This window comes from Giraffa tippelskirchi, chromosome 2 (assembly GCF_054371585.1).
Source record: "Giraffa tippelskirchi isolate mGirTip1 chromosome 2, T2T-mGirTip1v1.2.pri, whole genome shotgun sequence".
Classification (NCBI taxonomy): Eukaryota; Metazoa; Chordata; class Mammalia; order Artiodactyla; family Giraffidae; genus Giraffa; species Giraffa tippelskirchi.
This window is the reverse complement of record NC_137276.1, coordinates 228,260,672-228,273,596: the sequence shown is the minus strand read 5'-3', so window position 1 is coordinate 228,273,596 and position 12,925 is coordinate 228,260,672. Positions and strand designations below refer to the sequence as shown.

The following is a 12,925-nucleotide window of genomic DNA, read 5'->3' as shown; positions in this document are numbered from 1 at the left end:
CAGGGGAAAGCAGGAAAGGATCTGTGAAAACTGATGTCTAAGGTCGCTCATAACTATTCAGAGGGCCACGGCTGAAACAGCAGGAGGCACGGGGTGATGTGTGAGTTTTCAGGATGCCTTGTGCAAAGCTGCCAGTCATCAGAGCACCCAGGAGGAGGGCAGGCAGGAGAGACCCCTGTTTTTGAGTTAGGGTTCTAAAGACCAGCCTGATGGCTCCCAAAGGCCAGGGATCTGCCTGAAAAAGAGACAGAAAGCAAACTCTTGAGAGTCCTAACGTCACGTGAAGTTGTTCAAGAGAGCCCCTGCTTAAGTCGTCGAACAGGATCCGGCAGAGTTGAATCACTGCAGATGTAATTGCTGTGAATGCTTTCAGAGCCCCTTGCAAGTAATCCGTCTTAGTCCTTTAATTCCAGGCTTCCAGGTAAGGAGGCTGAGCGATGAAGAGACTTGCTCTTGTCCACAAGAAAGTTGGGTGGAAAAGCAGATTTAGGATGGAGAGTTATTAACATCCAGACTGGCAGTCCCATTTCACTGGTGCCATGCTGTTTCTCTCAGGGAGAGGGATTGAAGCCTCAGTATGAATACCCCTGGGCTTTCCTGGTAGCTCAGCTGGTAAAAAAAAAAAATCTGCCTGCAATGCAGGATTCCTGGTTCGATTCCTGGGCCTGGAAGATCTCCTGGAGAAGGGAAGCCTTCTCCACTGAAGCCCACTCCAGTGTTCCTGGGCTTCCCTGGTGGCTCAGACAGTAAAGAATCTGCCGGCAATGCGGGAGACCTGGGTTCGATCCCTGGGTTGGGAAGATCCCCTGGACAAGGGCATGATAGCCCACTGCAGTATTCTTGCCTGGAGAATCCCATGGACAGAGGAGCCTGCTACAGTCCATGGGGTCGCAAAGAGTCGGACACGACTGAGCGACCAAGCACAGCACAGCACACGAACACCCCCATCCTTGTAGGGGCTCCGAGGTCATAACCCCTGCGTTTCTGGGAAGGACCCGTAGGATCCACTTAGCCCTTTTCTGCTATTCCCTAAACGCTGGGCTGGAAGAAGCACAAGCTGGAATCAAGACTGCCGGGAGAAATATCAATAACCTCAGATATGCAGATGACACCACCCTTATGGCAGAAAGTGAAGAGGAACTAAAAAGCCTCTTGATGAAAGTGAAAGAGGAGAGTGAAAAAGTTGGCTTAAAGCTCAACATTCAGAAAACTAAGATCATGGGATCTGGTCCCATCACTTCATGGGAAATAGATGGGGAAACAGTGTCATACTTTATTTTTTGGGGCTCCAAAATCACTGCAGATGGTGATTGCAGCCATGAAATTAAAAGATGATTATTCCTTGGAAAGAAGGTTATGACCAACCTAGATAGCATATTTAAAAGCAGAGACATTACTTTCCCAACAAAGGTCCATCTAGTCAAGGCTATGGTTTTTCCAGTGGTCATATATGGATGTGAGAGTTGGATGGTGAGGAAAGCTGAGCGCCGAAGAATTGATGCTTCTGAACTGTGGTGTCGGAGAAGACTCTTGAGAGTCCCTTGGACTGCAAGGAGATCCAACTAGTCCATCCTAAAGGAGACCAGCCCTGGGTGTTCATTGGAAGGGTTTGTTGAAGCTGAAACTCCAATACTTTGGCCACCTGATGTGAAGACTTGACTCATTGGAAAAGACCCTGATTCTGGGAAGGATTGAGGACAGGAGGAGAAGGGGATGACAGAGGATGAGATGGCTGGATGGCATCACCGACTCGATGGACATGGGTTTGGGTGGACTCCGGGAGTTGGTGATGGACAGAGAGGCCTGGCGTGCTGCGATTCATGGGGTCGCAAAGAGTTGGACACAACTGAGCGACTGAACTGAACTGAACTGACGTCTTTCCTTAGACAACAGGGCCGAAGTCATTTCCTATTTGAGAATTCTGGGGTCCCCTCCCAGATCCTCCTGATGATTTCAACAGTGACTCAGGAGGTCCTCTCCAGGATGGTGGGAGAGAGAGAGTCACAGCATCTGCAGGCAGAGTTTTCCTGTTTTCAGGCACTCTGTACGGCACACTGAAGAATCTTAAAAAAAAAAAAAAAAGGTTTTTAAAGACCACAAAATAGTTATCACCAAAACAAGGCCATCACTCAGTGTCCATGGACACGTAGTCTAAACACGGTTCTGGTAGATTTGGTGTTTTAGTTTCCAGCCCACGACAGATGAGCAGCAGGTTGGAAATATGTGCACAGCGGAGAGGAGTGGCTGACGCTCACCGTCCCTCCCCGGGTACCCCCAGGCGCTGCTGGATCAGCAGCCTCTGCATCACCCGGACCTTCTTCTGAACTTGCCAGCCCCGCCCCCAGACCTGCCAGGACATCAGGGGACTCTGATGCCCGTGCAGATGTGTGAGACCCAGCTCTCTGGGAGGGGTCCCCCTCACAGCTCTGGCTGTCTTCTGTTCTAAGGACAAGCCGGGAACAGAAGTGGGATGGTCAAGGCAGAGGGTGCACGTCGCACAAGTGCCCAGGGCCCCTGTGACAGACAGCCACAGGACACTGTGGCTCTGATCACATGGGAGTCAGGGAAATGGGGATTTCTAGGTGCATGGAGTGTGAGGTGGGGGGCGGGGGGAAGGTTGAGGGAGTGGGTGTGTTTTCAGACCTGCCATTTGTCTGGCTGGCTGTGTGAGATTGGGTAAATGACATAACCTCTCTGAACCTCACTCCCATGTAGGGGTTTAAAAATGAAGCTAATTCCTCTAGCCTTTCAGTTCAGAAGGACTTCAGCCTTGCATTGTTCTCTAAGCTTAATGGTATGGGAGGAGGTGGAGGGAAAGTTGGGCTTGTTGTTGTTCAGCCACTCAGTCGTGTCTGACTCCCTGCGACCGCGTGAACTGCAGCACGCCAAAGTTAGGCTACCCGCATATATGTACCATTGGGTGATATATAAACATGTATTATAGTATGACTCATTTGAAAAGATCCTGATGCTGGGAAAGATTGAAGGCAGGAGGAGAAGGGGACAATAGAGGATGAGATGGCTGGGTGGCATCACCAACTCGATGGACATGAATTTGAGTAAACTCCAGGAGCTGGCGATGGACAGGGAGGCCTGGCATGCTGCGGTCCATAGGGTTGCAACAAGTTGGACACAACTGAGTGACTGAACTGAACTGAACTGATAGTATGTATTCTAATATAGTAACGTATCTCAGTATATGTTTTATATCACATTAAGTATTGTGTATATAATGTATATACAATCTATGCATTATTATATAATTATATATATAAATCTGTGTATATATAACCTATACACAATATGGGACAATATTTCCCAGCGTTTCATTAGCCAGCAGATGGATAAGTTTGCAGTTAGAAAGGTTTACTTCACCACCTACAAGGGGCTTTGAGGAAGGATCACATCCACATTGAGAATCATTGCTTTAAAGTCCCAGTGACTTTGTCGACTCTGCAGCCCAGAAGTTAGAATGTTATACCAGGGAAAAGGAGCTATCTTCTGTCCTCGTCAGTTTCCTTCCCCTGGTCCATAAAGGATAGCATATTAAAGAAGGAAATATTGATGTTTTTATATCCAGATATTGTCATTAGCATCAGATTGATTGGCAAACATCTTTTGAAAAAGATAGACCCTTTTAGAAGAATCACAATGAGATAGATGGACGAATGGAGGGAGACAGATATGCATGGGTGGTTTTAGTCACTAAGTTGTGTCCTGCTCTTTTGACCCTGTGGACTGTAGCCCACCATGCTCCTCTGTCCATGGAATTTCTCAGGCAAGAATACTGAAGTGGGTTACCATTTGCTTTTCCAGGGGATCCTCCCGACCCAGGGATCAAACCCGCATCTCCTGCCTTGTAGGCAGATTCTTTACTGCTGAGCCACCAGAACAGCTGGAGATGTGTATGCACACGCGTATATAGATAGATGTCTTTTTGGTCTTATCGTTTTGCATCAGTTTTTCTCAGCTGCTCATGTTGACAGTGCCTTGAGTACATGCCTTTTCTAATTTTTCTGCTGAGAATCTATCAAGAAAACCAGTAAACTCATATCAGAAACATGGACTTACATGTTTACTGTCAGAAAATGATTCTCCCTACACAGAACTTGACAAGAAAAGGTGACAACCTAGTCTTATCCATTTTCTCCCATAGATGATTGTATACAGACTGTCCCTGACTTAGAATGGTTCTACTTAGAATTTATTCTTACAATGATGTGATGCATACTCAGTAGAAACCATACTTTGAATTGTGAACTTTGATCTTTTCCCGGGCTCGCGATGCGTGGTGAGCCCCTTGTGTGATCAGCCACGACCTCTTAGGGATCAACAACAGAAACTTGCAACCGTCTGTATTCAGACGACAGTTCTGTTTTTCAGTTTCATTATGCACAGTATTCAATAAATGACTTGAGATGATCAGCCCTTGATTATGAAACAGGTTTTGTGTTAGACGATTTTGCCCAACTCTAGGCTAATGTGCTGACAACGTTTAAGGTAGGCTAGGATGTTTGGTGGGTTAGGTGTTTTAAATGCATTTTCAGCCTATGATATTTTCAGTGTAGGATGGATTTATTGGGACATTAGCCATCATAATTCGAGGATGATCTATATTGTATTTCAGTTACTTTGAGCCACAGATCAACAAAGGTTTTCTGAAAAGGGGACTTCAGTTGTCAAGTGAAATATGCATACCCACTCAGCCTTGTTTTCAACAGCAGAAAACTAAAAGCTGGTCTCATTATCCATCACAAATATCCTAACATTTAGGGATGCCCAGTGGGCACCCATTCCAGAAGATTGCAGGATGTATGTCTTTGGAATGAAGAAGTAAAATTTAGCAGATGAGATGAATTAGTTTTTATTCTTTTTGGTGGTGGTTCTTTTGGCTTTGTATAGTTTTGCATATATATAAAATTCTAATCAAGTACTTTTTTAAAAAATGTGAAAATAGTAATAGAGAAACATAATTTAGGATCAGATGACCCTGTATGACATCTTGAGGTTGTGACTGTGTTCAGGACCACCTTGTAAACATTCACAGTTGACTGCCAACGTGTCCAAAAAATCCAGGCTGCCAACATGCATGTGTTCGAGGCTGCATCACATAATTTCTACCAGAAGGTTTGATCCAGGGTTGAATTCCCTGTTGCCCTCAAAAGCCCAGTAGACAGTAAGAAAGAAGAAAAGTGAATTTGATAGTGGACATTCTCCATACTCCTGTATTTAAAATTCAGGGAGCAAACTGACATCTTAATTGCACACAGATACAGGAAACTGGAGACAGAAAAAGCATTCATTTTCTCCAGCTTTAAGTTTATATCGGAAGCTTCTATATTTCATGCAAAAAAAAAAAATATTGCTCTTTGGCACATGAAATCTGATGGTTTCAGAAAAGAAGAATTAGGTCTTCCTTTGATCTAGCTTCTGAACGCATCAGAGCCACACCTTTACTATAATGCTTTTCATCTCCCCCGCGTCTTGGTGTTCCAGCTCTCCAGCTCGAGTGGGGCAGAGGGTCTCAGGGTCCCCAGGAGGGTAATACCGCTCTTACTCCAGGATCACACGCAGGGAGGCTGTGGGGTGAACTCTCACCCCTCCTCCGGCATTAAACTCAGCCCTGAGACTCTCAGGGCTTAGAACAGAGCTTAGAGTGAGGAATTGTTTTCTCTGAGAGCTATGCCCAAACATTCCTGCTGAAGCAGACAGTCATCAGTTAATCTCTGTAAATGACTGAGATTTTGGCAGGTGTCAGCTGGTGCAAAAACTGCTCACACGTTGAAACTTTCTTTTTCAAGCATAGGGTGATGAGAAGGGGTCTCGTTAAAAAAAAAAAAAATCAGTCTTGCGTTTTGCCCGGCCACAGTAGTGACTTATTCCTGTTTAGTTTCTGGGTAGCACGTGTTCCCTAAGCTTGGGGAGTGAGGTAGACACAACCAAAGGCCTCTCTTGAAAGGCTGGCCGGAGGCTCCAAAACACCAGATGCATGTGTTCAGAATGATCGGGTACACATCATTCTCCTGGATCACCTGCTGTCCTTGACACGCTGTTCTTCAAAAACACCACTGGGTGCCCAAGGAATGTGCAGTTTTGAAATGGGTACAAAACCTGCTAGAAGCCTCTACACCACCCCTATGGCAACTGGCATTCTTTCTGAGGCAGTAGAACTTTCCAGAAGTATGTGTCCTGCCTTCTTCTTGCCTTGACTCCTAACTCCAGGCACTAGGTGGTGGTAGGCATGGAAAGGACCATACTAATATGCTTGGGATGACCTTTGAGTTGGTATCGTTTGCTCCTCTGCAAGAAAACGTCAAGATTTTTCAGTCAGACCATCAGGAAGCTAAGAATGTGTCACAGAGATAAGAGGAGGGAGGAGTCAAGAGACCATCCAGAGATACTCCATCCAGAGACCATGAACGACTCCATGATGGACTGACATAGAAGGTTCTAGAAAAAGATTGTTTTCATCCCTCTGAGGAAAAGGGGTGGCAGGGGTTGTTCCGGGAGCTGGCCCTGTGGCCTTTCACTGACAAGGCCAGTGCTTAAAATACTTAGAGGGTAAAAGGCCTTGCATGTGTGCTGGGCCCATGTGACTCGGGCTGCCTGGTTCAGGCCGAGTGCTGTGGGCTGCAGGGGCTGAATCAGAGACCAGATTTGCCTTGGTGACACATGAAAAGAGGGAGCATTGCATTTGAACTACACAAATATTATGCTTAAGTATTTTTCCTCATCTCGGAGCCAAAGAGGTCTTGCTCGTGATAAAATCACTGCAGTATAGTGGGTCCTTTTTCTGGTCTGGAATTTGAGACAGCATCAGCTGTGCCAAGGGGCCTGGCAGCAGGAAGAAACAGCAAACCACAGAGATTTGGAACCATAATACAAGTTATAAAATTTAATTTTATAATTGTAGCCATTGGGAGCTGGGCTAAAATGTACTTCTCCCAACTCCACTACCACCCCGGGCCGGGGGTGGGGGTGGTCCTGGAATCCAGGGATCATCTTTCTCACTGAGGAGGGGTTGGGCATGGGGAAGGCCACTAGTGTGCCGGCAAAGGGGGCTGCTCCCCAGTCTTGTTTTGAGGTCCCTTGACGACGGAGAGGGGGGAGGTGAGTTGCGAAATTGGTCAGTGGCTCTTTCTTCCAATGAATTGGCCAAGCCCAGCCCCACCCCTCTAACCCTTGTGGCTACATGGGTACCTGGGAGCCTCAGCTCTGCCTTAAAGACATTGTGGGGACTCCCAAGGCCATCCAGATGTTAAGACTCTGCCGTTCCACTGCAGGGGGCACGGGTTCAATCCCTGGTCAGGGAACTAGGATCCCACAAGCCCCGAAGTGCAGTCAGAAAGTAAATACATTTTTTAAAAAGCCATTTTGATGAAGAACTAAGGGAGGAAAGAGGAAGCCCAACCCTCCTGGCCCTTCTCTAGTGAAGGGTTTCTGCTCGCATCCTGGTGACACTGACTTTGACGAGGAGTCAGCCAGGCGAGGACACTTGCTGGCTCCCAAGGTGCTGAGGGTCCCCCTCCCCGCCTTGGATTTCCAGAGCCCCCCACACACAGGGGAAGTGCCTCCACTCTGCTGGCAGCCCACTCTGGGCTCCAGCGGCCCTGGGCTGCTGCGAATCTTGGACCCGTGGAGGCCGAGCCCGGGGAAATCGGCTCCAGGGAGGAGAGGATGCTCTCGGAGAGCTGGTGAGGAGCGGAGAAGGGGCCCTTGCCCCGCACTTAACAGGAAATCTGACCTCCCGGGGCTGTGGTTTGCAGCCACACCTCATTTCCTGTTGGCAGGGGTGCGCTGCTAAGCTCCAGGGCCTACTTCGCTGCTCCGAAACCAGCCGGGCTTGGGTGTGTGGTGGGGGGCAAGCTGTTGGGGCTCCTTCTCCAGCCCACAGTGCAGAGCCAAGCAAGTGCCAACGACATGCCCCTTTCCCCCTTCTCCCACCATCCACCACCTCTGCCACCAAGCCCAGCGTGCCCTCTGCCTTCTGCCCCGTGCAGATGGGTGCAGAGGGTCAAGGTGGGCGCCCGGGGCCAGACCGAAGGAGCGCCCCATGAGCAATATGATGAAAGGGGTCCCCCATCTGCTGGGCCCGAACCCCCAGGGGTACCTGTGAATGTGCAGGTCTCCAGCAGGCCATGTGGTGGGGAGGGTGGTGAGGGGAGAGGGAGGGGAGACCCAGAAACACCCGACTTCTAGCAAATCCTCAGTGTACATTTTCTGATCTCTTGCCTCCCTCCTTCCTTGCCTCCCTCTCCCCCTCCCCACCCCCTCCCCGCAATAGGACATCGTCAGAAACTAGATGATCAGACCAAGCCCGGGAGCTTGTCCTTTTCCGAGCGGCTCAGTGAACTGGAGCAGCTGCGGCGAACGGCCATGAGGGTCAGCCCACACCACCCAGCCCCCACACCCAACCCTCGGGCCTCCTTGAACCACTCCACTGCCTTTAACCCTCAGCCTCAGAGTCAGATGCAGGGTAAGTACCCGGACGGAGCCCACGTGCCGCCTTGCCCTTGGGCAGAACCCACCCAGACCCATCGTGGCTTCTCCTCCCCACTTCCCTGGACCAGTAAGCAGCCTGGGAGCTTACTAACAGCAGAGTGTCCCCCCACCCCACGCCCCACCCCCCAGCCCACCCCAGAGCTACTGAGTTAGAGCTGCATTGTGACAAGACCCCCAGGCTGAAAGGCCCTGCTACAGAGGATATAGAGAGGGTGTTGCTGAGTCGCTCAGTCCTGTCCGTCTCTTTGCAACCCCCTGGACTGTCGCCCACCAGGCTCCTCTGTCCATGGGGATTTCTTCAGGCAAGAATCCTGGAGTGGGGTGGCCATCTCTTCCTCCAGGGGATCTTCCCAACCCAGAGATTGAACCCATGTCTCCTGCATTGGCAGGCGGATCCTTTACCGCTGAGCCACCAGGGAAGTCCTGTAAATCCAGATATGTTTATATCCCTATGTAGGTCATATCTGGAATTTCTTAAGCAGGAGCTCTGGCCATGCCATTCTCTCACTTAACTTGGCTTGAAGACACACATGGCATGCATCAAGCCAGGTGAAGGTCAAGACGTTTCACGTCCTTCCCGATTATTTGTGGGGTGTGTATTTTATAAACGTCCTTTTGAAAATATAAGGAAATAGGAGTGTCTGGACGCCATCCTATTCAGAGTATTCATTGCAACTAATGAATTTGCAGTCAGTCCAAAAGGTGGACTCTCCCTGCTCCCATCACCATGGGGGTTAGCTGGCAACGGCAAAAACACTGTAAAATACAGTAATTGCATAAAACCCACTGTGCCAAATGAGATAATACCCAGAGTTCATTTACACTGCAGAAAGCACTGACGTCAGTGATTATTTGCTCTGTGATACCATTTCAAATTTCCGAAATGCAGTGGTTTTTCTCAGGGCATGAGGGACACAGCTGTGTACGGTAGGGTTGCAGTAAGATTCCTTTCTCAAAGGGGCAGGCTTGCTTGACTCACAGGAAAAGATAAGGGGCCCATCTGGGGCAGGTGGCCAGCAGGGGACGTGCACCTGCCCTTCTGGGACAGCGGAACTTAGGTTTCCTGGGCGTTCTCTCTGTTCCGAGCTGTTATTGTGAGATGCGCAAGAATCCCAAGTCCTTTAGGGTTTCCAGCCCATAGCTTTCTTTTGGGATTAGCACATGTGGGGCTCTCAAAAGGGAATTCCATCATCTTCCGCAGAGCCTGATGGCCCATGCCATTCGCTGTCACACTCATATCTCTGGGGAAAGTTTTCTTATTTGCATGAAAAATTCCCAGAGATCCCCCTCATGTATGATCCTAGGTGGACAGCTGTTAAGGGGCCTTTCTGTAGATTAGTCCTTTGGTGGACAGCAGAAACCCAAGGTTGACTTTGGGAGGGCTGCCTCTCACCTCCAGTCGCCTCTGAGCTGTATTTAAGAAGAGGTCCCACGAAACCATTAGTTTCCTGGTGCTTCATCATCGCATACTTATTCAAAATATGCATATTGATTTTTTGAAGTTCCAAAATGCAAGCGTGTATGAGAAATTAGATCAAATGGCACATTAAGTGAGATGGGCTTGGTGGGGCGGGGGGATTGCTGCTTTTCTTCTAAATAGAATAAAATTCTTCAGGAGATGGCTGGATCTTGTGTTTAGGGCCGTTTACACGCATGTCATCTGCAGGATTCCACTTGTAACATTCAAGGGGAGACTTCTGTTTTCTTATCCTCTCACGCCGTCACTGACCGTTTCTACTCCTGGGCTGATAAAGGGATGTGCCTTTTTCTATTACTCTTGAAACCAAAATCATGAAGCATTTTGAAAGGCAGTAGAGACTTGAACCACACGGGGGCTGGTGGAAATCATCACCAGGAGTTTGGCTTGGTTTCGGTTTTGGTGAAGAGTGAACCAGATCTGATTTCTCTTCCTGGTCAGATACACTCTCTTTACCGAAAAGAAAATGGTGGGCCTGGGGGTGGGGTGTTGAATTCTTATCCTCAGCCGTCAGCAGCTCTCAGTCGGACGCATTGCCACTGACAGGCATTCCTCAGCTCATTGGAATACTGTATGCTTAGCACAGTATCAGGTTTAACCCCCTTTCTTGTTCCTTTTAAAAACTTTTTTACTGCTGCAACCTCTAAGTAATAATAACTTGCTTTGAGAGCGCCCTGGAGTCTTAGTTGCTACTCTATAGAGAATGTGTTAACTGTGTCACCGATGTCCTTTCTTTCCAAAATATGATTTGCCATTCAGGGCATCACTTGTAAAATTGTAGGAACAGCTTTTAAAAAATAAGTATCTGGGAGAGTTTTATGTAAAACGACTTTTCCTTTTCCTTTCTTTTTTCCCATTAGAAATCTAATGCTTTTTTACTTTCGTCCTGTTTCGAGTAGACCCTTGGGATTTTTTTTTTCCCCTGAAATTAGAAAGTTAACAGGAATTACAGTAAAGTCTCTTTCAGCCAAAACCTTCATTTTGTTCTTGATGGGTATGAAAATGGTTATTTTCCCAGCTTAGCACTAGAGCTTCTATATTATATTTAAGAAGATGCTTTGTATAAAAATTCAGCATGTGTTTATGGCTCTCTTTGAAATGGCCGCAGTAGTTGGAAGAAAAACATCCCCATAGTATTAACAAGAGCAGTTTTACAGCTGTGCCGAACCAATGGATGGATGTTTTCAGCCTGGCGGAATCGTCAGCAGTTAGGGGCTCTGAGAGATCCCGGGTCGATAGGCTGATGGACCCGGTCTTTCTCAGACTTCATGGGAGGGTCGTGCCTGGCCCTTTAACTCCTTCGGTACGAAATCACAGATCTAGGATGCTGCCTCTATTTATCTAGAATCAGATGTGCTTACGAATCTCTCAAAATAGACACCTCAAATGATCTGAAGCAGGGTACAGATAGAAACGGGGGCTAGGTTGCCATGCCACCAAACCATTGTTTATTTGTTGAGGTTTCAGCTATACAAGGGCTGAGGTTAATTTCAACTTCCTACTTTACCAAGGTCTTAAAATCAAATAGAAAGCCATTTGGTCATGGCTGCACGTTTAAGCAAGTCAGGACATCATCACGCACTTATGCGGCCGAGTTTTAGATTTCTTTCCCAGTCACAGGAAAGAAAACTTGACACACGTTCTTTTTGAAAGATGGACCAGGCAGAGTCTAGACAAACAGCGAGCCGCTGCCACTGCGTCAGCCGTCAGCCACACCTCCCCTTAGAGATGGCTTCAGGCAACCCGAGCAAGTAGTTTTAAGAATCTCACTCCTGATTTACCAAAAATGACAAACCACATTTAAGCCATGTAAGTAACTCCCTCCTTTCGGGGAAAACAGAGACAGGGTGAAATCTACTGGTGCAGAAAACTGTCAAAACCAGAGAAACTTAAGAAGCCAAGTTTTGTTTTTGGTCTGTCTTGCCGTCAGCATCAAGGCACAAGGCTTAACTCTTTAATGGGAACAGTTATATTTTGGTACAAGTCAGACCTTTTTTATACATTGTGTTATTCCTACAGTCCTGTAGGTGTGGTTTACAGGCAGAGAAACTGAACCTCAGAGTTAACGATTGCCAGAATTCTCGAAGATTGGAAGTGAACTCAAACGGAGACTCTTGCTGGCTCCAAAACCAGGGCTGGTGGGTGGCAGGTTCTCCCAGGCTCCCACCCTGGGATCAAGGACTTAGACACAGGGCTGGTCAGTGTCAAATAAAACCCCCGTCACCCACAGAGAGATGGGAGCAGTGCTGGGCTGGTCATTCACTCGGCAGTCCTGATTAGACTGGGTTCTATTATCGTGAGGTATTGATAATAATGAACCGTTAGGGCTGGACTCAGGGGTGGGCACCTGAATACATTTCCTGCTTTGGAGGCATGTGTGTTTTTAAAGATGGGGAAAAGAAGGCTGAACTCAGAATAATGACTCTCTGAGCACAGCACGCGTGAAGGGAAGATGTGTGGGTAGGCAGAGGGCGTCTCAGCCATCCATTCACTTTATTGGGGCAACTGCCAGGCCTTCCTGCGTGAAAGTCTCTCTTGTAGGTTTCAGTGGGACCAAGGCCTTCTTAACCTCCAAACCCCAGCAACGTCCGAGCAGCCTGCAGGAATGTGGGTGCTCTAAGACTTTCATATGGCTGGCGGGGCTTGACCTCTTTAAATCATCTCCTAAATTTTAGTATTCCAAGTTATTTTGTTTTGCTATTGATTTACCCAGAGTTACTGTGGAAACACTATTTTTTGGTACATATTATCTGGGTAGCTTTTGAGATAGAGTTGACTTTGTTTCTCAGCTATACTGGGTTACTTATGTCAATCTTTGTCAGCTGGATTGACCAAAGGAAAAAGAAAAAAAAAAAAAAAAAACACCTTTTCACTTTCTGTAGGAGGAGAGAGAAATTCCCTTTCCAGCCTTGGGGGTAAAATAAAATGCACAATCTCTCTTCTCTG

General features: G+C 47.6%; 1 protein-coding gene across 5 annotated transcripts in view; it reads left to right on the top strand.

The window, feature by feature from the left end:
• The window catches only part of RUNX1 (RUNX family transcription factor 1), a 273,518-nt gene that overhangs the window by 221,587 nt on the left and 39,006 nt on the right, over window positions 1-12,925 (top strand). For 4 of the 5 annotated variants that reach the window (XM_081558871.1, XM_081558865.1, XM_081558881.1 and 1 more), the window contains one exon: window positions 8,285-8,476. The exons of the other annotated variant lie outside the window; for it this stretch is intronic. In XM_081558871.1, coding sequence (XP_081414997.1) covers window positions 8,285-8,476 — 192 coding nt within the window. The remainder of the gene's footprint in view (window positions 1-8,284; window positions 8,477-12,925) is intronic. 5 annotated transcript variants of the gene reach the window in all.